The sequence below is a fragment of the Elgaria multicarinata genome, chromosome 5 (assembly GCF_023053635.1).
Source record: "Elgaria multicarinata webbii isolate HBS135686 ecotype San Diego chromosome 5, rElgMul1.1.pri, whole genome shotgun sequence".
Lineage (NCBI taxonomy): Eukaryota > Metazoa > Chordata > Lepidosauria > Squamata > Anguidae > Elgaria > Elgaria multicarinata.
The window spans coordinates 62,186,584-62,213,426 of record NC_086175.1 but is presented as its reverse complement, the minus strand read 5'-3'; the positions used below and the strand labels follow the sequence as shown (position 1 = coordinate 62,213,426).

Sequence of the window (26,843 nt, the reverse complement as noted above, 5' to 3'; positions counted from 1 at the left end):
TATAGCAGCAAAATAAAATATACAATGTTCTCAAAAGAAATTTCACTTATTTTATGTGTGTGTGTTTGTGTGAACAAATCCATGGTTTAATGGAGGATTATCCTTGCCCAATCTAGAGTTAAGTTCCCATGATACCTTGGACGACTGTTTAAGTATCCTCAGTGTCATCTAGTCCACCAGAGTTGAGAGCTTTGTGGAAAAATAGTAACCACTGTTGACAGTTTTGAAAGATGGCTGCCATGGGCACCAGGGGAAAAATCTATGATGGCCCAATCCCTAGATTTGTTCATAACATGTTAGTCTACCTCTGTGCCAAATGTGGTACTTTTATCGAAAAGTGCACAATTGTTATGATAAATCCAGTTATGCTGTTAAACTAAAGCAATGTTGTGATTAAACACTTACCTAAAATAGTCCTAGTCTAACAAATCTGTGCATCATAAGCACAAGGAGCAAGGCTAATGTGTGTCCCTAGTTATACTCACTACATATTCAATTCCCTGGACAAGAAATATGGAAGGATTGCCCATTCTTTGACTATTTTCATTTATGATTAATAGGAGTTTAGCTTTGCAGAGCAGTTAGCCTTCAGTTAGTTCCGCTTAGAATTCATCATGCCACACAATCCCAATGGATATGCATTTATTTATGTCACTTGAATACTACATCCACACATTTATCATGTCAGTAAGAATTTGGCTTTCAATATGCTAAAAGAGGTGTCTATGCTTTTACATTTCACACATATATATATATATATATATATATATATATATATATGGGAATATACAAATAAGTCCCAGGAAATGTGAGGTATTTTGAAACTACATCAAGGTTGGCTAGTTCTGCAGTTTCAACAAATTCTTCATATTAAGAACTTACATAGACAATTATCATCAATACATTAATATATTAATACTGTATGAGGAATTCAAGTTTTGGAAGAAATAGAAGAATCTGGTTCAAAATGCACCATGGCAGTTGCACACGATATCCATATTTTGTTTAACCTTGAATTTAGGGCTTTAGATTCAACCAGTTTGCTGAGCAAGTCAGAGATAAAGGTGTGCCACCAAGAGAAGTTAATAAGATTATGGCCTGGTTCAGGCAACATGCTAAACCATGCTGCTTAACCACAAAATGTTAAGGGAACATATTAAGGTTAATGCATTCCCTTAACCATTTTGTGGTTAAGCAGCATGGTTTAGCGTGTTGTCTGAACCAGACCTGTATCTTCTTATCTTTCTACATGGTGGCTAATTTTCCCTAAGTGTTGGGAGGAGGAGAACTTGAAAAACTTGCTCCTACAATTTTTTGTGATCAACAGCAAAGGAGAAAAGCTATCAGTGAAACCTGTGTTCCTATGGCCTTTGCTAGACCAGGCTATATCCAGATGACGCACAGGGGATCCTGAGCTCAGGCAGGGATCAACCCTGCCTGGTCCCAGAATATAGCCTACCCCTTTGGGCCCACTTTTTCCCACGGCTGCGGTCTCGTGTGGCCTGTTTTTGCAGCTTTTCCTGGCTCCGCGTGAGAAAAGCTGGGAGCCGCGCACGGGGTGCAGCGCTCCCCAGGAGCACTGCGCCCATTGTGGGCAGGGTGGGGGGAGTGAGGAAACTCTTTTTTTTAAAAAAAAAAATCCCACTTGCCTTGGCGCATGAGCGTTTGTGCACTCTGTTCCTTTAAAAAAAAAAAGGCGGATGCGACGGGTCTCTCCTTGAGCTCATCGTGCCTAACGTGTAGACCAGGGCAACATCCCGCGATACTTGCATCGCGGGGTCTCCCCTCATCCAGCATGGATTTACTAGTAGGTCTAGCAAAGGCCTAAGTCTTTGACTGCAATCCTCTTCTTTCCCTGCCTGTCTCTGGAAGAGTGTTCAGTATTCTCAACAGGGAGTGGTTGACCGTGTGTTTAGTACTTGTGATGTGCTAAATGTAATGCAGCCTTCCCCAACCCTCCAAGTGAGTTGGGCAATACCTCTGATCATCCCCAGCTGCCATGGCCAATGCTACTAGGTGGCTACTAGGAGGAGGGCTTTCTCCACTGTGGCACCCCGGCTGTGGAATGAGCTCCCCAGAGAGGTCTGTCTGGCACCTACACTGTACTCTTTTTGTCACCAGCTAAAGAGCTTTTTATTCTCTCAGTATTTTAACACTTAATTTTAAATCTAAATTTTACTGTTCTAACTCTGTATTTTAATCTTATATCAATTTTGCTGCGTGGCTTTATCCTGGTTGTGCTATTTATACTGTATTTTGTATTTGTGTTTTTAACCTGTTGGTTGTTTTATTATGATTTTATTTTTTGTGAACCGCCCAGAGAGCTTCAGCTATTGGGCGGTATAAAAATGTAATAAATAAATAAATGCCCTCAAGCGTCTATTTTACTGTTCTAACTCTGTATTTTAATCTTATATCAATTTTGCTGCATGGTTTTATCCTGGTTGTGCTATTTATACTGTATTTTGTATTTGTGTTTTTAACCTGTTGGTTGTTTTATTATGATTTTATTTTTTGTGAACCGCCCAGAGAGCTTCGGCTATTGGGCGGTATAAAAATGTAATAAATAAATAAATGCCCTCAAGCATCTCTTGCCTGCCTGCAACCTGGATTATCTTCTGGCTTTTCCTGTTCTTGCATCCTGTCTTCCTCCTGACTCTAGGACTGTGTAAGCATTTAGTTTCTGTTTACAAATAATATGAACACTTTAATCCCAAATGCAAATATAAGCAATAACACTGTTTTTAGAAATGTTTGAAATTTCTGAATTTCTGATCAAATTTAAATTAATAATCAAAAAAGAAAAAAGAAATAAGAAATCCAGAAATTCCAGAAATATGTACGTTCACACTTTAATCAATGGGGGGAAAGTGCATACCTTTGAAAGTATGCACAGAGTGTGAACTTTTCCGATTTGAATGAACCAAAAAACAGGTCAAAAGCAAAAATGGAAGCGAGCTGCAATGGGTTTCTAAGCGATTTCTGGAAATGTTTCGCAAGGTCAAAAATGGCTGTTTCTATCCTCCCTACATTTTAGTCCTGCTCTAAGTATCCCAGGAGATCCATCAAAGTCTACATGTTTTTCCGAAGAACTTTGTTATCTTTTTACCTTTTGTTAGGTTATCGTACTTAGTTTTGAATTTTACTCAGGCTAGTGTTCTGTTGCTGCTGGTGATATTAACTTTGCTACTAATTGTCTATCAGTTTCATTCACTATAATTGACAATAAGTTGTATTCAGATTTAGTCACATCTAGAGTAAACTGATTAAGTCACTGGGGCAGCTAAATCATGACTACTTAAATCCCATTTAGTTCAATGGGTCTACTCTAAGTATAACTAAATCTGGATCCAACTCAATATTATTTCTATTTTAATATATTACCTACCTGGCCATGACTGGTGGGAGGACAAGAAACTGATAAAGAACTATCAGTCCTCATTTTAATCATGCTTAGATAATTTGTTGTACTTAACATTTAAAGGAGACTAAAGAAAAACCCCATCCATTTTTCATCTTTACCCATGAGAACTTTATGTACAAAATGGTAGTTTATTTATTTATTTATTTATTGCATTTTTATACCGCACAATAGCCAAAGCTCTCTGGGAAGTTCACAAAAATTAAAACCATTCAAAGTATGGTTAGATTTATGCAGTCCTCCATATGCATCCTAAGATTACTTGCAAAATGGTTTTCCAAAATCCTATTTCAGATAGAAGACATATTCATGACTAATTGAAAAAACAGTGTGTTCACATGATAGTAATGAATGTATTCACTGAAGAAACTAAAGAAAAATCTTCATTAATTACTAAGAGACTAGTAAGCAATATGTTCAGTATATATAAAAAGAACAGTTGACTACTGAAATTTCTTTCTGTATCAAGTACCCGTTCTGTAGTATTTTTAGTCAGCTTTTTTTTATCTAACAGTATGCACTCTTATCAGTGGGATAGTCACTATGGTGACAAACGAATACATTTGCAAGGCCTGAACTTCTCTCTGCCTAAGTTTCCATTACCACCCCTTCCTTCTGTCAATCATACTATCTTCTCCTTCTTTAATTGGGAAAACACTTGCATTATTCAAAAGATTGAAACTTCAGAGCTACATTCAATGAAGTGGAATCATATGCAACCAGTTATTGCAACTGATAATAGCACAATGTAGGTAAGAAGATGAATATCGTTTACCCAGTTGTTTCCTTGAATAGCTTCTGGGGATGAAGTAAACCACAGTACATCTCTGGCCTCATAATGAGATTGTTCTGGTGGATAAACAAGCTCCCTGCAGTTGTACCTGCTGATCAGACCCAGCAAACCAAATGTTAACCATTCTGAGGGGTCTCTCTCTACTATCCTCAGAATTGCATAGACTGTTTTCAAGGGAAATTTTGATTCAAAAAAAATTGAGCCCTAACTCCTGGATCTGTTGCTACAACCTGGCTTAAAAAAAGAGTTTCATTTCAATTTCTAGGCTCTGTGAGGTAACACAACTCTCAAGTTTCCAATAAAGCATCAAAACATCTAAATCCCTGTCCTACTAATTTAAGTATGGAACTAGAATATATACCAGAACACCAGAAAGAGAAGATAAACAATTTGTAAATGCAGGGTAACAAACCCTCCATATAAAAAGGTAAATAATATAAAAAGGACTATACACTACTCTTCTTTGGGTGCTCTCCACAATCCAAGGTGTGAGGGAAGGATCTACTAGTTGGTGGCATCCAGAGTGTGAAATACTCAACCAAAAGAGGCCTTGGCAATGAAATGACATTTCCTTTGCCCTCCTCTGTTTTTTTCTTTTCTTCGCCCCCCCATACCATAAATTAAATACCAAAATAAAATATAAAATAGAATAATTACATTGATTCCCCTTCCCCAAACTTAGCCACACAGTCCATAGTTGTAGGGCAGCCATTGGGAAAAAGTTCTTTACACAGTGGTGGTGCCAAAGGGGGAAGCACCCCTACAAACAAGGAGCTTGTCACCCCAGTTTCAGTGGAGCAGGAAAGAGCAGCAAATTCAGCTGCTCTCCCCACCCCACTCCTGCCCAGGAGGGCTCAGAGCTTCCTTCTCATTGGCGCTTTCTTGACTTGTATGATTTGCTTATATATTTCACATAGGCAGAATGGATATATTACTGATTGCTTTACCAAAACATTTTATATAGTCTCTTCTCCCAGGCATTTAACAGCATTTAACAATGCTAAGTTTGTTTTTTAACAGCCCCTAGAACTGTTGCTTTTAAATGGATAGTTTTGTTTTTATACTGTTGTTTTTATGTTTTTGATGGTTTTAAATTTTGTACATTTTTTAATGTTTACTGTTTTTAACTTTTGTAAACCGCCCAGAGAGCTTTGGCTATGGAGCAGTATATAAACATAATAAATAAATAAAATAAATAAAATATAGCTATCCACAAAATGCATGTAGATACATTTATCTACACAGCAGATGCTGTGAAGTATTTTTGACCTGTGCTGCTAAATTTTAAAAAGTTAAGAAATGTTTATAGATGTTTACATACACAGACAGAGCTGCACAAACATACACTGATCTGCTCTGAAAAGATCTCTTACATTCCTTGTAATGCTAGGCAGGCAGAAGATAATGTTCTCCACTATTGAGAGATTTTGGTCTGCTCTGTATTGCTGTTCTTTTTCCCCTCAGGGCTTCAATGACTACAACAAAATCAATGATCCAGAGACGTAGTATACTATGCTATCAAAAATATCCGTTATATTAGTTACTATATGCAACTAAACAAACTTAGACAAGGTTAATCCCTGAAAGAAAGACTGGCAAAGGTCAATAAGTCATTAGAGTACACATATATAAAAATTGTATTGTTCTGAATCTCAGTTTCTCTGCTAGTTATCATTGCTATGGTTGTGCTATTTTTTTCTTTTTTCTTAAAGTAAGCCTGACTTTTCTTGTGCGTCTTATTCTTATAATTATAGATAAAAAGAAAGATAATCAAAGACACATATGGGAGCCTCTTGTTTGATACAATGGAAAGTGGAATACAAAACTGCTTTTTAGGTGTGCATCCCAAATGATTCTCATGAAGCCCATAGTCTTTATATTATAGCTTCTTATCCTCTGAATCCCAAACCCCATCTCTCTCCCCCCCCCACTTTTTAGTAAACACACACACACTTCTAGGTAGGGATGGAAGAACTTTTCTGTATCCAATCCATAGGATGCTTGCCCCACCATCACCATCATCTGTCCCTGCTTGTTGGGCTGCGCAAGCTTCCTTTCAGGTTTGGCGAGGCCTGACAAGTACTTGGCAGCCATTTGCCCCTCACTCTGAAAATTACTCATTTCTCCCATTAAGTAAATGGTGGCTGCCGTAAAGTCCCCATTTAAGCAACGGGGGAAATGTATAATTTCTGGAGGCTCCATTGTAGTGCACAATGGAGGCTCTGGACAAGGGCAGATGGCTGTGGAGACCTTGTCGGGCCTTGCAGGTGGTTTGAGTGTGGGTCCACGACAGCACCACGGGTGCCCGACTGGTGCCCGAGTTGTTTTCATGAGTTTTATTAGTAGTACGAGGAGTTGCTATGAGCCATCCATATCTCAGGTCCAGTGACAAAGTGTCAAGTAAAGAGAAGCTAAGCAGATAAGTTGCTTTTTTCCAGTTATAGTAGGTACTTTTCAAGATGTACATCCCGAGGATGCAGGCTGAAATCTTGGAGAGCTGAGACCTACCCTGTGTGTGCCTGTCCTATGCACAGATGCATAATCATTTCCCAATGAGTTAAATGGAACTCAAAAGTGCTTTACATTCAGGTATAAATTATAGGTGATAGTGTTAGTTGGAGATAAACTTGGAAATTAAGGCACCACAATGGCCATTAAACTATGACTGATAGTATGTGTAACATGCCCATTTCATGGAATATATTTAAACGCAGCTTACAAAATCAAAACACATTGAAAAGGATTCAGATATAGATCTGGAATGTTGAATACAGAGTTGAGTACAGACAAGAGAACATATGTATGCCCATTGGGTAAGCACTTCTGTTCTTTTCTGCTGCTACTACTACTAAAAGAGATTTCAGAAAGCACAGTGTTTTGAGTGGTAGCCAAGATCAGTTTATTGCAGTTATGTGTATATGCCATTATGCCAGAAGAGGGGAGCCTGTGATCCTTCAGATATTCTTGGACTACTACAACATCCATCATCTGGCCATTGATCATACCATTCAGAGCTGATGGGAGTTAGAGTCCAACAACCATCTGTAGACCTATTGGTTCCTCAGTACTACAGTATGTTTGCCAATGACACAACTGACTTGGAGAACCACTGCTAATATATAAGCCGCCATCCAGAGAAATTGGTACAGTACTTTTTCATTGGGTCTTCTGACATTTTATATTTATCTATTCAGATAGTTGTGTTCCACGCTGCATAGCACGAATTCAGTGGGACTTGCTGCCAAAAGAGTGAGTGTAGGATTGCAACCTTAAATAGTGATGATTTAATTGGAAAGACCATGGCTGTTTCTACACCTGCCTTTCCCCCCAGGAATCATCCTGGGATCATCCCTGTGCATGCAAATGACACACAGGGGATCCCAGGAGCAGGCTGGGATGATCCCTCCATTTTCCTGGGATAATCCTTAGGTGTAGAAAGGGCCCATGTTTTTATACCTTGAGGGCCACACTGTCCCAGTTTTTAGCATTCAGATTAAAATGTACAGTTTTAAGAAAAAGAAAACACATTAACTCCTCTATGATAAACACTTAGACAGAAACTTCTTGGTGACTCTTTCAGTTTAGCAATCCTCTTTTAAAACAGTGTTGCATGGTATGGCATCAAATGTGACTAGCCAAAATAAAATGCTTTGATACAGTGTTCACTAACTTCTGTACTGCCTCTTTTATGACAAACTGCATTATTAGGAGCAATTAAAATAACAATACCTGATCTTGAAAAGGCAACACTTTCATCAGCATTACTTTGAGATTTCAGTAAAAAATAAAAATAAAAAATGCACAGAACTGAAAATTCTGTAGGCTGGATTCAACATTTGATTAATACAGGGGTGTGTGCGCTAATTCTTACTTAATGCCAATACTTTTTCAGCTTTGCTGCATGACAGTTGCCAGGAAACTACAAACAGTATCCTGCCTGCCTGCATTAACTACTCTGCATGTATTTGAGGGGGGGGACCCAAAGCATATATGCAAACTCTCCCCCACCCCTGTTTCCACAATGACATCTTTTGAGTATTTTGCTCCAGGCCAAAGTTAGCAACATGCTGTTTTATACAGAAGATGATGCCCTTTTCACGTAGTCTGGAAGCACATAGACCAAACATGTGTAAGAGAACTGGGACAGTTTCTTCTGTCACTGTGAACAGAGTGCTGGACTAGATGGACCCTTGGTCTGATCCAGCATGGCAGTTCTTATGTTGTTACTGACCCTAAATTCCATATATTCATTGCACACATGTAGGTTCCATGTACCTTCAAAAAGATAGGGTCTCTGATCACACACACATGAGAGAGAGAGAAAGAGAGAGAGAGACTACATATAATATACATGTTCATAGGCTCTGTTTACAAAATCTCAATATTTTGTCACCCAGCCCACTATACATTCATATCTTTATGAACTATATTAAAAGTTATTTATAGGGTTAGAATCATAGAATCATAAAATTGGGGAGTTGGAAGGAACCAAAAGAATAATCTAGTCCAACCCTCTGCAATGAGCAGGAAAACCAGTTAAACTATCCATGAGAGGTAGCTGTCCAGACTACCTCTCATGGATGCAACTGTAATGTACAATATATGCATTAATGCCAATAGCGATGATGATAATGATGACAACAACAGTAATAGTAATAATTTCTAACATTCTAACATTTGTTATATGAAGTGGATGCCTTTTTAATGTCATGTTCACATAGACAGATTTAGTGCCAACAGATCGAAAGCCAAAATTTGACTGCATGTACACAAAAAGACCTCTCATATGTGAGGCATTGTAATATTTCTCTTAAGAATGTAAGAAGAGCCTTAGTGGACCAGACCAATGGCCCACATAGTCCAGCATCCTGTTTCCCATACTGGCAAGCCAGAACACCTTTCTGTTTTTCCCCAGAAACTGGCATACAGAGTAGGGCTGTGCATGGGCCCCCTGATCTGCTTTGGGGCACTCTGCTCCGTGGTGGGGCTCTGGATCCGGATCAGAGCTCCGTGTTCCCCCCCCCCCAGACTTACATTGAAAATGTCAAGTGCCTATAACTTTTTTAGTTTTCAACTTAGAAACATCAAAATGGGCACCATGAGAGCTTTCACAGAGATCCTTATTCATGCCCATTTTGAAGGAAATCCGATCATGCCCTGAATTTTGGGGAATATTTAAAAGATTTCCCCCATTTACAGAAATGTATGTATCTCCGTCATTTTTCCAGATACACACCTGCAACTGGCCACCATGAGAGCTTCCACATAGATACTTATTCATGCCATTTTGAAAGAAATGCGATCATGCCCTGATTTTTGATGAATTTTTAAAGTTAAACCTAAATCAGAATCTTCCTCTCAGGTAACCAAGTTAAAAATGAACACAGGGAACTTCAAGACAGAAAATTATTAAAGTGGGTGAGTGTACAGCACATATCTGTTCATGGGATAAACAACTCAGACCTTGCGTTGCCATGTTTGGGTTGCAGTACTTCTGAAAACTTAATTTCTTTCATGCGATCCACTCATTTCAAAGTGCTGTAATGTGTTGGTTTTTCAAGATGCACACACACACCTCCATCACAGTTCACACACTCCAGGGTATGCCCAGCCAATAATTGTAATAACAATAACAATAAAAATACTAATAATCAAAACAACAAGAAGAATTAGAACAAAAACACTGTCTGACTTTATTACCAGTATGGGAAAGTGGATGTGTCCAGTGGACTGTGCCACCACCTCTCAGTTGTTTGTCTAGGTGCCTTCGAGAAGCCACATTACACATCAACTCGTGCAACTTATTGGTTTTCACTGTTTCCCCTTTGGAGGGTTCTGATTACCCCCAAGGGCAATGGGACCTGGGCACATCCACATGCCGTACAGCACATCATCCACTTGCACCACATCTATTCAGTTGTTCACCAAGGTTATGGTGGGTACCTTGCAGTGTTGTGTTGCCTATCTGTTATTTTACTTTGTATATTATTTAAGGTTGTGTGTGTGAGTTTGCTGGGGCTACTGCTTCACCAATGCACTCAAAAAGTGACAAAAGTCCTACAAAAGACAAAGAAAGAAAAGTTACTAAGTATCCCATTTTGCTTATTCCCCCCCCCCCCCCCCCAACACTGGGATTGGAGGATGCTTCACATGGGCTGATCAGTTATCATGATTGAGAGATGAACCTATCAATGCTGGAAAAAAGCAGGTTCCCCCCTCCTGCTTTACCCATTCAATAAAAATTAATTGCAAGCAAACCACATGACAAAAAATTCTGAAAATCTACACAAATGACCCCCAATGATCAATCTCTAAGCACAGTAAGTTTCAGGGATGTAGCTTTAAAAACAAAGAAGTTATAGGTGTTTCTTTGCCCAATGCAATCCTATGGGAAAAAATCCAAAATGGCGGACGGAGCTTCGCGAGTGAGCGGATCGCTCCACAAATGAGTGATCCACTTTACGATGCTTTGCCCCACCCCCAAATCACTTCACCTCCACCTTCAATGGAGGCAAAGCAGGCCGCTCCGCTACCGCTTCTACGACCCGAAACAGAGCGGAGCACAGCCCTAACACAGAGGCATATTGCCTCTGATACGAGGAGTAATATATAGCCATCATGACTAGTAGCCACTGATGATCTTATCTTCAAAGTATTTGTCTAATCCTGTTTTAAAGTCATTCAAGCTGGTGTGCCACTTAGTGGTAGCAATCCCACCATTTAACTATGCACTTGATGTGTCACATACATCCTTTTGTCTGTTCTGGAACTTCTACCATTCAGTTTCATTGGATGCCCCCAGGTTCTAGTATTGTGAGACCCTACCTGCTCCCTCCATACCCTGCATAATAAACAGTTGGAGGATCTCATGTTTACATCTGTGTGAAGTTTCCCTCTTTCATTTTCAATTCACATTGGACCATATATCCGCCCTACAAAAAGTGTGCTTGTAAGTAATTTTTCACAGTTTATTCCCAAGCTACATGCCATGGGGATAAATACAGTGAATTGGTAAAGTAACTTTAATAGGCAATGATAATGATAAATGCTGTATCTTTACTTGAAACACATGATAAGATTGGCTGTTTCAATCACAAACATACTTCAAGGCACAATAAAACTGCTTTGGTTGTAACAAGAGCATGTGAAATCCAGGTTTGGATTCTCAAAAGAGGTTAATGGAGTTCAGTACTCAAATCTCATCAAGATTTGTGGAAATTGGATGCTAAATTCCCTTTGGCTCCTATAAAATTCCCAGCCCTAGTTCATTTGCTAGCTGGCAAATCCAGGCAATTCATTCTCTCTCTCCCTTTCCTGAACAACACCACACCTCCACACCTCACCCCACCTCAAACAAAAGAAAAGTGGTGGAATTAGAGTTAGAAATAGTAAGTACTCACACAGTTCTTATCACATATCAAAAAATCAAACACACACACACACACACCATTTCTTCCTCTCCTCCTCCTCCTCCTCCTCTTTTTAATAACTGAAGGAGAACTTCTGAAGGGACCACATGTTCCACTTGCAGTAGAGCATTCACCCTCCGGAAGGCTTTGCCAGTTGACATTAGAGAGACCCCACCTCACAGTTCTGACATTCAGACACCTTCTTAAAATTCATGTCTTTACAGAGGCTTTCTCTGAAGTGTGACATAGCCAGCACTGGTTTGTTGCACACAGCAGAGTGTGCAGTTTTATTTAGTCCGATGTTAGGGATGCATAATTTTTAGAAGAGCAGCAATTTCACATGTGGGTTTTTTAAGAACTCTTGGGTGGGTACCAACTACACCCCTGTTTGATTTCATTTTTTCAATAAGATCCAGAATTTCATATCTCGCTACATCTATTTGCTTCAATTCCTCAGATTCTTTCCTTGGGTTATATTTGTCAGGAATGATTGGAATCAGTTCAGTATAGGACCACCAATCCCCATCTCAAGACAGTTGAGAAAGACATCATGGGTGATGGTATCAAAAATTGCTGAGAGGTCTGCGCCTGTCTGTAGGTGGCCAAGGTAACCAAGGCAATTTCTTACCCCAAACCAGGCAAAATCCAGACTGGAAAGGACCTAGATAATCAGTTTCATTCAGAAAACCTTAAAGCTATGGCATTGTTACTTTGCTCAGAAAACTCAGTATATTTGAAACTGAACAGTACTTACTCAGGTCTTTTTTTTTTTAAGCAGAGACTATACCACCCCCTTTCAAATTCAATATCCTAAGTTCATATCCTCAAGTGTCAATATCTGTTACCTCTAGCATCACAGACAGTATATACCAGTTACTGGGAAACAACAGTGAGAGAGGGCTATTAGCTTCATGTCCTACTTGTGGGCATCTCTTTGCCAATGTTAGAAAACAATGCTGGGCTGATCCAGACAATCCCTTATTAAGGCCTCTTCAGTTCTGGCAAAGCCATAGCTCAGTAGTAGAGCACCTGCTTTGCATGCAGAAGGTCCCAGGTTCAATCTCTGGCATCTCCAAGTAGGGCTGGAAATATTTCTACCTGAAACCCTGGAGAGCTGCTGCCAGTTGGTATCAACAGTACTGGACTCACGGACCAAGAATCTGACTCAATATAACACATTTCCTCTGTCCTCCATCAAAATCAGACAGACAGATAGAAGTCAGCTATGATTAAAGCTGACACAGTATTAAAAAAAAGAGTTTGCAATAAAGCTGTGATGGTTGTTTACTGTATAGCCATTTTATAAAGAATGTCAGTGAAGTTAGAACTGTTGGTGGAGTAACCTTATAACCTAGGTGTCCCTGTGAGAGGGAACATTACAGAGCGATGCTTCACTCTGCTTGATCTCTGTGCACCTTTACAATCCTTACAATGCCTCAAAGGCACTGAGGTAAAGAAAGTGAAGTATATATTTTATCGTCAAGCCACAGAATTGAAACAGTTTTTGATCTGTGATTATTTAGAATTTCCTTCGGGGTTGAGACTGTTAATACATTCTCTCTCAACCCCTCAACCCCTCACGGTTATGATACCCTGGTAGCATATGTCCTATTGTCTGCCTTTGTACTTTTTATAGAAAAAACCTATGAACCTCTGGCAAGTTTTGCAACCTCAGAAGTCATATTAAAACATGGAAGAAATGTATGTATGGAGCTAAAAAAAATTCTATAGCTACCATGCAACCCAGAGAACTCAAAGCCAAGCATGACTTTGGGATTCTGGTTTCTGATCATCTTTCTCAAAAACATTATTGAGAAATACTTTGAATAGAAGGAAACAAAAAAGAAGTGGCAGCCATAAATATCATGTTTTTCTCATTTAATGAGATCATTACACACACACACACACACACACACACTTATTTTGTGCAAGGGGGTTGAAGTGTGATTAGTAATAGACCACCCTGGGTGCTGTTCAGGTAACCACCAGCAACAAAAAATCCTAGTGGCCTAGTTATGAATTTTGACATTCATAACTCCTCATGACAACCCCCTTCACCATGGACCCAAGGAGAGTCCCAGAAAAAGTGGGGGGAGCATCTGTGTTGATTCATTATACACCCACCCACCCACTCAAAGATCAGCTGTCTTTATGTAAACATTTATGGTAAAATAAAGCTGTGTTTTCAGTGACCAGAGTCGAAGTATAGTATATGATCTGCTGTGTGCACACTACACACTTCTGCAAAACAGTTAAGAGGTCAGCGGTTAAGAGGTCTGTACACATGCACACATCTGTGAAAGAGGACATTTGGTAACAAACAAGAATAGAAACAAGATAACAACCGATTTACTTGCAAAGCACACCAAGCAAAGATAAGAGTGTACACTGTGTTAAACTCTGATGGGATTTAACTTCTGATAGTGGTAGCACATTATTTCATGCTTATAAGAGGGCAAATAAATTGCATGAGGCCCATTAGTTTAAACGCATGATTCTCACAGTTGCCTCCTCCAAGAATGCGTTTGTTTTGGATTTTAAAAGCCTTGGGTTCATTGGTGACAATGTAGGAGCTAAGATATGCCTTTTTGTGGTTGTGAGAATTTAAGGCTCAATATTAATTGCAAGCTTAATCATTCTTTTCGCAGCATTTCACATGATTTTCTGTGTTTCCTGGATGACATGACATTTTATATTACAGAGACTTAGTTAGAAACTGTACAGTTAGGGTCGCATTGAGATTTGCACTTCAAACAGGATTAAAATCATTCTATTTCACACTTCGTTGATTGAATCTATTTTCCTGATTTAACACAATATCTTTTCAGAGCACAACTGAATTTCCCATGTTATTATTTTTTGTAAAATATTTATTACCTTCTACAGAGAAAATACATTTATGTTTAACACCTTTGTGACACTTTTTTTCTTCATCAGAGTCTCACTTTTTTCTCCTTCAAATGAAATGACCACAAAACTCTAAACAGCAGGGGAATTTGCATGTTACATCTCCTATAAGATACCTTCTACAATTCTGAATTATTCACCTTGCCTACTATATGCTAATTTACCACAGTATGCAAGAAAAAAGCCAGAGGGAGTGTAGGTGTGCTAGAAAACCTTACAATTTTTTAAAACAGAAAATGCATTTATTTACATTTATTGTATTTATTACATTTCTACACCACTCAATAGCCAAAGCTCTCTGGGCAGTTTACAAAAATTAAAACCCTAAAATACAACATGGTAAAACATAACACAAACCCTTTATAAGTTTAAAACAAAATAAAATCAAAGTGAAAACCAAAGAAAAAGCCTGAAGCAGTGTAAAGTTTTAAAAAACACAGTGACACAGTTAGAAATGAATTTGAAGGACTGAAGTGCCTGGGAAAACAAAAAAAAAATTCACCTGGTGCTGAAAAGACCAGATATGCTTCCAGGTGTGTGTGGAGGGGATTCCACTGAAAAGGCCCTCACCTAATTAGACACCTGACTCACCTCATCCGGCTGGGGCACCTGGAGGAGGGCCTCCAAATAGGATCTTAGGCTCTGAGCAGGTATGTATGGGAGGAAATGGTCCTTCAGGTAACTCAGCCCCAAGCCATTTTGGACTTTAAAAGCAACACCAGCACTCTGAATTAGGTCCCAAAGTGGACTGGAACCCTGACTCCACCACCACTACTGAATTCACCACCATCTGTACTCTGCCCCAGAAATCCTTACAGAGTGTCATGTCTAACCCTACTGCCCCTGTTTTGGGAGAAGATGTTTTAAGTAATCAATCAGAATCAGATTCAGAACTAGAAGACACAGCGCCAGACAAAAGCCAGCCTGTAACAGTGGGGGAGGAAGCTTTCTTAGGCGATTCCCCAGCTGGAAATAAGCCCTCTCCAGACCTTATCTCCTCAAGGCCAAATTGTACACACTCAGTGGGAAGTGAGGTTTCTTCCGGAGGTGAGCATCCTGACAAGCTAGCTGATGCTAGGGTCTGCCGGAAGCTGAAATGCACAGCGTGGAAGGAAGGCGTGAGAAAGTCGGTTAGATTACGCCAGAACCTGCCTCCGCACCAGGCACTCTGAAGTTACGAGCATTTGAGAAGTGGCTTCCTATTCTACTTGAATGGACAATTGTCTTGCTTAGTTTGCATAGTTTTGCCTAGGAGAATGTTTCCAAGAGGTTAGACTGTATTCAGGTAGAAGAGACATTTGTTGCTTAATAAAAGCTTTGTGGATTACTTAGCAAGCCTCATCATTTGCCTCCCATCAAAAGCAGGAATATTCTGAGAAACATAGCACAGAGGTCACTCTTCTCCCACTGCTGCTAGCAGTGAGGAAAGAGCTATCTGGATACTTCACAATCCCTGGGGAAGGGAGTGGAAGGAAGGTTCTCTACTCTCTCTCCCGGTAGTCCTCATACAGATTGCTGGGTGTGTATGTACATCCATGCAACCTCTGACCTCTAAGCCAGCATCACGTGTGGCCCTCAAGCCAAAAAGATTGTGCCCTAGTATCTAGCGCAAGGTCATTATAATCTGCATCATGCTATCATTTAAAAACAAAACAGATAACATCCACAAAATGTTCCTTAGTAAGGACTAGTGCTGAGCTGAATGTTCCTCCACTCCCCCACCCCATTTGCAGAGTGTATGTTGAGAGTGTGTGTGTATAAGAATACAAGAAGAACATAAAAAGAGCCATGCTGGATCAGACCAAGGGTCCATCTAGTCCTGGACTCTGTTCACAGAGGCTTTAGCTAGACCTACCTGCTATCAAGCGACGGAGGAGGGAAGATCTCGCATTGTGTTTAACACAAGATCCCTCGTCTGTCTACATGTGACACGCGACGACCTTAGCAGGAGAGGCGTCATGTCTGCCATTTTTTTAAATGACCAGCTGCGCATGAACTTTTGTGCGGTAAAGGTAAGTCCTTTTTAAAATTTAAATTATTTTCCCTGCTCCCCCCACCCTACCTCCGATGGGCGCAGCGCTCCTGAGCAGTGCTGTGCCCCGTGCACGGCTCCCAGCTCCTTGCGAGGAATTGTGCTGAGCCAGGTCAACCTGCGGCACCTGGCCACACGTTCTGTGGTCTCGGGCTCAGCCCAGGACCGTGGAAAAACCGGGGCCAAAGGGGAAGGCTATATCCCTGGACAAGGGAGGGATGGTCCCTCCTTGATCCCAGGATCCCCTGTGTGTCATGTGGACACACAGGGTTGATCCTGGGGTTCGCCCCGGGATAAAGCCCCATCTAGCTAAGGCCAGAGTGACCAACCAGCTGTCGACTAGGAACCCACAACCAGGACATGGTGCAACAGCACTCTCCCACCCATGTTCCCCAGCAATTGGTATATTTAGGCTTACTACCTATAAATTGTGTATGTGTACGTCTTTTAAATACAAGGTTCTTTCCTTACTTCATTTGTGGAGGTGGGCGTGGGGAAGGAATACATCCCAATCAGCAGCCTCACAGCATCAACGGACTGCTTCTCTTTTATCTTCTGCATTCCAAGCGAACTGATTTCCAAATAATATAACCATTTCTTTCTATTGCATTCGTTACTTGCCTCTGGCTTTGGAGCTTGCACACCTACCTAAGCACTTAAACATTCTGTTGGACTACACATTATTGGTAAACTCATATTTTGGTTTTATAGGCAAAAAGTGAAGCATCTCCAGATGCTTAGAGGGCAGAAAGAAGATAATTTTAAAATACAAAAGGGTCATTTGGAGTTGTGGCAGCTGATTATTACCACTATGCTGTCTGTTTTTATTTTAACATTGTGCAATGCAAGTTTGTTAACGAAAAGAGCAAGAAACAACAACCACACACTGCTCAGTCCCAGCTTTTCCAAAAGGGAATAAATAATTGTTACACCTCTTAGGCACGTTATAGACAAATGTTCTAATATTCAAATTATGTTTTTAATTTTGAACCAAATTACCACAGTTTATGAATGTGTGTCAATTCTTTAACTTTAGGGTGACCATATGAAAAGGAGGACAGGGCTTCGGTATCTTTAACAGTTGCATAGAAAAGGGAATTTCAGCAGGTGTGATTTGTATATAGAGAGAACCTGGTGAAATTCCCTCTTAATCATAACAGTTAAAGCTGCAGGAACTATACTAGAGTGACCAGATTTAAAAGAGGGCAGGGCACCTGCAGCTTTAACTGGTGTGATGAAGAGAAAATTTCTCCAGGTTCTTCATATATACAAATGACACCTGCTGAAATTCCCTTTTCAACACAACTGTTAAAGATACAAGAGCCCTGTCTTCCTTTTCATATGGTCACCCTACTTTAACCATATTTGCAAACATTCCACTATTAACGTTTATTATCACAACATAACTTTTTATTTTCTCAGTATTTTAACACCTAATTTAACTTAAATTTAAACTTTGCTATTTTAATTCCGCATGTTAATCTATATCAATTTCTGCTGTGTGGTTTTATCCTGGTTGTGCTTTTTATATTGTTTGTTTGTGTGTGTGTTTTTAGACCATTGTTTGTTTTCTTATGCTTTTCATGGTTTCAATTTTTGTGAATCGCCCAGAGAGCTTTGGCTATTGGGCAGTATAAAAATGCAATAAATAAAATAAAATAAATAGTTAACTGTAATTTCACCAGAAGCTGTAACTCTATCTTTTCTTGTGCAAGGTTATCACCATCACCATAAGTATAATCATTATTGGCATCACCATAAGTATAATCATTATTTTCTTTCCTGCTTTTCCACTACATAACCTCTAGGTGGTGCTGGGTTATATAGGAATATAACCACCCAGGGAGCTTTGGCTGTTGGGTGGTATAAAAATGCAAATAATAATAATAATAATAATAATAATAATAATAATAATAATATACAAGAGGAAAACATGCTTTCTTTCACTTTCATAATTAATGCATTTACCTTGCTCTAAATAAACTTGCCAAAAGTGTTGGTTAGACACAGAAGCAAAACCAAATGATGACATCAAATGGGTTGAACCAAATGATGGCATCAAGGAAGGATTTATTGTACGGTACCCTAAATAAATACTATACCCATATTCTGTTATAACAATGCATTGTTTACATTATGTAGCCCTTAACAAATGTGAATTCTATTGAAAGCTCATTTAAAAAGAAGTCTCCACATTTTTAGGAATAAAAAGAGGGATGTGGGAGAGGGAGGAAAGGGGCATGTGGGGGTTGGGTGGGGAGGGAGGGATCAGCCATGGATCTGAATGATCCAGAGCCCTCTCAGACCCCAGCCACATCTCTAACATGGAGGGCATTTAGAGCAGCTCTGAGGAAATATTTTGTTGAACTCAAAAAAGCCCAGTGGAAAAATGAAAGCTGGGTTGGGGGGAACTCACCTCGCCATTCCTTCCACCCTGCTGGCAAGAGTCCAGAAGGACATTGGATGGATCAGAGGCTTCTATGTCCAAGCTCCAACCAGTGAAGGCATGGCAACAGTAAGAGTGCTCTCTAACTAATGAAAGCTTTTCATATCTCTTTACTCCTACACTGAATCCTTTTTTTAAAAAAAAAATTAAAACATTTATGCTGTGTTAAAATTAAATTATATTTTTAATATAACTTTTTTAAAAAAATCAATCTAATTTCTCGAACATTTGGTTGGGAATCAGAAAATAACAAATTCAAATGAGTGATTTGGCTGTAATTTCTTTATATAGTTCTGTCAAGATTTCCGTTTTTTGTTTTTTTTTCATTCCAAGCTGAGTAAGAGCTAGAGAAAATTACACCTTGCTTTTATGCCTCCTCTGCTGCTCCTTATAATTGCCATGAGGTAATAAATGGTTTAATCTTAACTGAAGGTGAAGAAGATTCATAAAATTCTTAATAATTAGAAAATTGCACCATAACTGGTGCTTTGCTGTTAGGAAGAGGGGAAAAATACAATAATATGTAGAGCTGTCAGTGGTAATGAGATAAAAATGAGATAAAGTAATACACTATTATATTGCTGGGTAGTAATTCTTTCTCTACTGATTCTGGAATATAATAATGGCAAGGCAATGATGGAAATGAGTTGCACTGAAATTAGAATAGCAAGAAGGGAAACATTCGTCAGTGCTTCTGATCCTTTCCCCAAACAAAATCAAGTCAAATATCAATTAAGTTACCTTCTGTTTTTAAGATTATTTGACCCTATAAAATCTATCTTGTTTCATGATGCAAATTATATGGGCACCATCCAATGGAGGTAGTCAGCAACCTCCAAAATTGGACGCTGCCAAGTGTCCAATGCAATGGTTCACAGAGTATGGAGGCAAACCTCTCCTCCATGTTCCAGCTGCCCTGTATTTTTGCTAGGCTGGCGATTTTGCCTGTCTAGCCATGCGGTTTCTGAGTTGGAGGAAGGGAGGCTGGGACGCACATGAGAAGCTGCATAATGAAGCTTCTGAGTTTCTTCCCCCCTCCCTGCCCTCAGGACAGCCCCTTTTTCTCCATCTCTGTGCTCTGTTTATGAGCACAGATGTAGCTGGCATGGAAATAACCACACTGACTATGAGGGCCAGGCACAGGTGTTAGGGAGCCTTGTTTCCAACCTCAGATCTCAGAAGAATACTATAGCCATAGCTAGACCTAAAGTATATCCCTGGATCGTCCAGGGGTCAAACCTGTTCATCTAGGTGACACACAGGGGATCCAGTGCTCAGGCAGGGGCAAACCCTGGATGATCCCAGGATAAACCTTAGGTCTAGCTGTGGCCTATGTCTCCCTACCCCACCCCAGCAGATGCTGTCTATGAGGCATGGGATTACTCTCTGAGGCCATAGCTAGACCTAAGGTTTATCCCTGGATCTTCCAGGGGTCAAACCTGTTCATCTAGGTGACACACAGGGGATCCAGTGCTCAGGCAGGGGCGAACCCTGGATGATCCCAGGATAAACCATAGGTCTAGCTGTGGCCCCATTATTTCAGAGCTTCCAATCCACATCAAACATTTTCACCACCAGCAAAAAATTACAAGGGCAGAGCAACCTTATGTTCTCCAAAGGAGCCCTCCAATGTTGGAGCCCACCCAAAATCCATGGTATAGGGGAAGGAGTGGATTTTTACTGCCCTTGGTGTGCTTATTTGAAGTTCTACATGGATCCTACAAGGAGACAAATGTGCTCCCTCCACACAATCAGGATCCCTGCTTTTTCTAAGGATTCCTAATTTTATGGCTAGAGCCTTATGCGTATACACATATGGATATGCAGAGTGGTATGTGTATAGGCTCTATGCAGACCTTCAGGTCAAGCTGGGTGCAGGGCTTGTCACCTTATTCTTGACACCTTCAACATGTATTCAGTGAAAACAGGTTTGTCATCTGGAAAGGGCTGTGCTTTGCTGACATTGCAGAATTGATAAATAATTTAATTCCATTTATTGAAAAGACTGCCTATAGCTGCATGAATTTGCCTGCACTCTAAGGGCTCATCTACACCATGAAGGATATTCCACTATGAAAGCGGTATATAAAAAGGCAGGAGCCACACTACTACTTAGTGGTATTGAAGTACACTGCAGGATTTACGCTACTGCTTTATAGTGGTGCTGAAGTGTACTGACAACCGTTGGGGCCCATGACACATCTACACCAAGCAGGATATAACACTATGAAAGTGGTATGAAAATGGTATATGGTATGTGTCAATGGGCCCCAACAGTTGTAAGTGCACTTCAATACTGCTATAAAGCAGTAGTGTGGCTCCTGCCTTTTATATACCACTTTCATAGTGAAATATCCTGCATGGTGTAGATGAGCCCTTAGATTGCTTGTGGAGACCCTGCTCAAGCCCCTGCCAGTAAGATCTTTCAGGGGCTTTTCTGTGGTAGCCCCTTCCTTATGCAATTCCTTCCATGAAAGGTACATCTGGTTCCCTCTCTGATTATTGTTAAATGTGCCCTAAAAGTTTCAGTTTGTTTTTCAATGAACATTGATACAGGTCTACATTTAATAGGTTGTAGTTTTACCTTGGGATGTCAGAGAAATCCGTTAGAAGATGGAGCTCAGTGAGCTTTCTCTGGCTTGGCTTCAATCCGACCTCCGCCAGCTGACTAGCTGGTGGATTTTCTGCCGCCACCATGCACACCCTTCCTGCTTTCCCAGCCCTTGCCAGTACCAGCAGGGAGAGTGGAAGGGGTGTGTGTGGCAACAGAAAGTGAGGGCTCCCTCCTTCCCTCCCTGCCACTGTCATGCACAACGCATCCCTCTTCCAGTCAATGCCAACACAAAACAAGAGTGGCCCATGTGTGGTAATGGCAGTGGGGGAGGAAGGACACCTTCCCTCCCTGCTGCTGCCACCACCACACATAAACTATTCGTTCACCCTATGGGTGTTAGCATTGACAGTAAAGGGGGGCAGGTGCATACAGTGGCAGGCAGGGAGGATCCTCCTCCCAGTGCTGGCACTGCAGGGAGACACAGAGGGTTGCATGGTGGCAGGAACTTTTCACGTCTATGGGGTATTCCGCAAATTATGACCATAATTTGCAGAACACCAGATGTATGAAAAAGAGAAGAAGAAAAAGTTCCTGGATTACTGGAGTAACCCGCCGGCTTGGCTCGCAAAGCCAAGCCAAGCTGGGGGCATCACAGGAATCTGTCAGGCCTAAAAGGGCCAGATTTTCCCATGATGGACATCTCTAGTTTAAACAGTTGCTGATATTTTTATTTTTGTATTGAAATAGAAGATTTATGCAATTTTCATTCATTGTATATTTCTATTCTTTATAAACCACTTTGGGGTTCTCCTTGGTAAATTGCCTTGGGAAGGCTTTGCCTTAAAAGGCACTATTATATTATATTCCTGTAAATAAAATGAAGATAAGCATATAGTTACATTATCCAAACAATGACCTGCTGAACTGTGCAATGACGAAACTAGTGCCTGGACTTGCTGCCCCTCAATCCCCTTTCCCTTTGTGTTGTGTAGTTTAGATTGTAAGCCTACAGGCAGGAACTATCTTAAAAAATATCTTTGTAAGCCACCCTGAGAGCCTTTTTTGGCTAAAGGGCAGGATAAAAATGCTATAAATAAATAAATATTAACCATTAAGCTAAACAATAATCAACAATTATTCAACAGAATAATCAATAATGATAGCTTTAAGATGCATTCTACTCAATTACTTCAAGATGAACTTTGTTGTAGAGAACAACTGGGATGTGTGTGTGTGTGTGTGTGTTAAATTTTACCCACAGTCTTTGCCTTTATTATATTAGGTGATCCTCAGTAAACATATGAAGCTTTCTTATACTGAGTCATATCCATCAGGTACAGTATAGTTGACTGGCAGCTCCTCTCCAGAGTCTCAGGCAGATTTCTTTTCCTGTCCTGCTATCTTGCTCCTTTAACTGGAAATGTCAGGGATTGAACCTAGGACCTTTTGCGTGCAGAATATGTGCCTTGCTACTCAACCAGCCCCCCGCCCATTAATCTAATTCGGGCTTACAGCACAGTACACATGACCAGTGAAGTGGTCATCCACTGTGACATTCAAATATATTTCTCTGTGTAGAGCTCTGAAATATTTCAAGTTCAGAATGTTGTATTTTAACTCTGTAACACATTTGTAAGGAACCAAAGAATCGTGTGAGATCTCGTTGTCAATGTGAGGTAAATAAAATCCATTCTAAAAGCACTGATAATCTTTACACATAACTATGTACATTTACACCATTTTTAAACACACACAGATACATCAGTTTAATTATTGTTTCATAAAGTCTTTCTTTCTCCCCACCCCCCCGCCACCAACAGACAAAGGAGGAGGAGGAATGGAGAAGGAGTCACCTGCATTGGATTTGTCAGATGCTCACCCTGCCACCTCATGTGATGCTGCATAAGCTTCTTTTGAGGCTTGGTGAGTGTGTGACAACATTGCGATTCTGTCCACCCTCCGTTCATGCCTTTACTCTTGCATAAAAGGGGCCTTTACAGCCACCATTTATGAAAAAGTAAAAATACGTAATTTCAGAAGCCTCTATTGTTGCACACAGTGGAGGCTCTGAATGAGGGTGGGTTGCTGATGGGCACTTGCTGGGCTGGGTGGGTGCTTGAACACACTGCAGGGGCCTGACTGGGTCTGAGGAAAGGGGGAGACCTGGAAGAGTCCATTGGACCCCTGGGCCCAGTCAGGTGTCTGAGACATCCCCAAGAAGAAGAAACACTTGGAACAATTATGCATAATATAGGTAAGTTAACACAGACACAAATATAGACTTTCTGCCTATGCATCAATGTAATCTTTCAGTTTAAAAGCGCTGAGACAATGCTGTAAAATGCAAATCCATTATACTATTATTTAAAGAAGCACTAAACTCTCAAAGTGGAAGTATTTGCAATGTTTTCACATGAAAAGCAAGTTTCAAGTTAACAATGCAATTACACACACTTTTTACGCATGTTCAAGTCCACTTTCTACCCAGAAATGATTAGCACATTTTTCATACTTTCCAGAAACAACCTGTCAATACTGCTCCTATCCCCTAATTTACCTGCAAAATCACTACCTTACTATTATTAAATTATTCAAGATCGCTAAACAGAATATTTAGGAGACTATCTTAAAAGCACATCATGGTTCATGTCAAAGCTTTGCATTGTCTGAATTTATATAGCACTAAGATATTAATTGTTCATATACAAAGATTCAGTGTAATATAAAACTATGTAACATTTATCCATGGGTTGCCCACTGCCTAGTAATTTTGTAAAACATTTTGCTTGCCAGTTTGTAGGACATTACTAGGTCACTGACAAGCAGAAAGGTGAGTTGCTAATTTGATTTCTCTTTTCAATCAACATGTACTTAGTCACTGAAGCAAATGAACTGACTGCTTTCTGCCTATTAACTTTTCCCAATTGATTGTACTCTAATAAACAAATACACATACACAGATATGAATATGCATGTGTACACACCCACAGTGACTTTACAAATGACTTCTTAGGTCTTATTTTGCCTTAGCTTAATTTTGCTTGCAGGTCAAGAACAGACAGCAGGTACGTGCATTGATCAGTGGAGATTTCCCACACCCCAGCAATGTTCTTTGTAGAAGGAGCTGAAATCTTCTCTCAATGTACAACCGGAATTAGTTATGCACCTTATGTATATTAAGCACATAGTTGATTTGCTGATTTTTGCAGCCACAGAATTTGGGCCTTTAAAAAACCAAAATAACTTGACAAGAGTGCATTTTTAGCAAGGAAAGAGATAGCCACTTATTGCATGGGCTGACCCCACTTTGAAATATCCCCTGGGAAGCTCTAGCCATGGTTAGACCCAGTAATCGGTACACTCTGGCCACATGATGAGCTAGGTATTGTCACATACTTAGTAATAAATTAGCAAACCACCAAGTGGCTATAACCTGCAGACAAGTGGCTCTCTTTATGGCTAGAGTGATATATAGGGTTTAAAGCAAACCTTTAAACTAGTGAGTATACAATTTTTTGAACTAGGTTTCCCCCCTACCCTAAGCTATTGCTTAGAGAGTGAAGTGTTGTGAAGTGTTGTAGAGTGAAAGCTAACACTTAAACCAGTACTAAATGGGTTCTATTTCATATTTCATTCTCTGAAATAATAATAAAGTGTTTCTCCATATTTTTATTTACTTGATGAAACTGGTAAACATTAATCTTTTCACTTAATGACTATATTTCAAAATCATTCTGCAATGCTTATGCTTAAAGTACATTCTAAAACAAATACTTTGAGCAGCTCATTTAAAGCTGGGAGCAGCTACTCCCAGTTGGTTATTATCTTGATGTTGACTTCCACTTGGAAAACAACGACAACAACCAAAAGCCAGAGGTCCATATTAGAAATATTAGAGTCTCTCTATCTAGCCCTTCCTGCAGGAAGAATCAACTAAGATCCCAACCATGACATTAGGAGAGGCACAAATTATTAATTTTCCCAAAATGATAGACCAAACAAGACAACAACAACAACATCAACCACAGATCCAAGGTTTTACATAATTAACTTCTGCTTGGGGTGGGGGGATAGGAGGACAGAAAGGATGACAACATGATTACAGTTCTGAGTTAACCACTGGATCTCATATTTTCAAAAATGGAGAATCCACAATGGTCTACTACTTTCCTCTTCCCAGTGTTCGTAAGGTTACAGAAACCTGAAACCATCACCTCACCTAGTAGAACCCAATATGAATGTCTGGAAAACCTCCTCCTCCACATCACCTTAAGACTCTAACTGTGTAGAGTTAGAACGTTAGTTCAGGCTTCCTCTTCTCTACTCAAACTTGCTTTTTGGAACATCTTGCCTGATGAAGAAATATGGAGATCCTGAAAGCTTAGAAATAAATAAGTAAATAATATATTTATTACCTGCCTCTCCCTCTGGATCGAGGGGGGGGGAACAACACTAAATAAAATATAATACATAAAAGTTACCTCTTTGTTGTAACGGCTACACCCTTGCTTGCATTCTCTGCTTGCCCTCCTTTTTTCTTGCCATGGGGAGAGCCCTGCAGGCCCCCTGCTGGCCAGTGGCATCACCAACCCCTGTCAATACTGGGGCTTGCATGCGCATCCCTTCATTTTCCCTCCACACCTGCAACACAGCCCCTTCACACACACACACACACACACAGTCAGGCAAGCCAAAGGTGGGGTAGGCATTTGCAACCAGAACTTGCTTTCATCCAGTGTATGTGAGGGTAACTGGAGTCAGTCATTACTATTTCTGCCTTGTCCTACCTGGGCAATATTCACCATCATCTCTCAGAGACAACTTATCCCAAGCTGGATGCTCCCCAGCTCCTGTCAGCTTTGGCTCAGGGGTCAGTTTAAAAGCTTCTCTGCCACTTTTTGATGTTAGGCTCCATCTCCTTGGTTCCATTCTTGTTCCAGAAGAGCATCAAGTTTGGCTTAGGAATGGGTGAATATGTGATGTTCGAGTCCACTGAGAGTTTCTAAATTCCTCCTCTAAGTTCAGTTTGCATTATTTCAAATCAGAGAAATATGCATTGTCCCTAATCAAAAATGTGTATTTCCCACCGGCTAACGTGTAAAAATATAGATTGCTGGGGCGGGAATGTGCGAGTGAACACTTTTGAATGTGAACACAAATTCTGGAAATTGCAAACATTTTCTGAGAATTGCATTTCTGCTCATGTTTATGTTTGGGGTTGCGAATGGAACATGTTCACATGATTTGTGAACAAATCCCTAGCCTGGCTTGTCACAAAATA

The 26,843-nt window shown here is 40.2% G+C and overlaps 1 protein-coding gene across 1 annotated transcript in view; it reads right to left on the bottom strand.

Annotated features, from left to right (window-relative positions):
* Positions 1-26,491, bottom strand: part of IL1RAPL1 (interleukin 1 receptor accessory protein like 1) — a 455,397-nt gene extending 428,906 nt beyond the window's left edge. The window contains exon 1 of the mRNA XM_063127687.1: positions 26,350-26,491. Coding sequence (XP_062983757.1) covers positions 26,350-26,491 — 142 coding nt within the window. The remainder of the gene's footprint in view (positions 1-26,349) is intronic.
* Between the last annotated feature and the right edge of the window lie 352 nt (positions 26,492-26,843).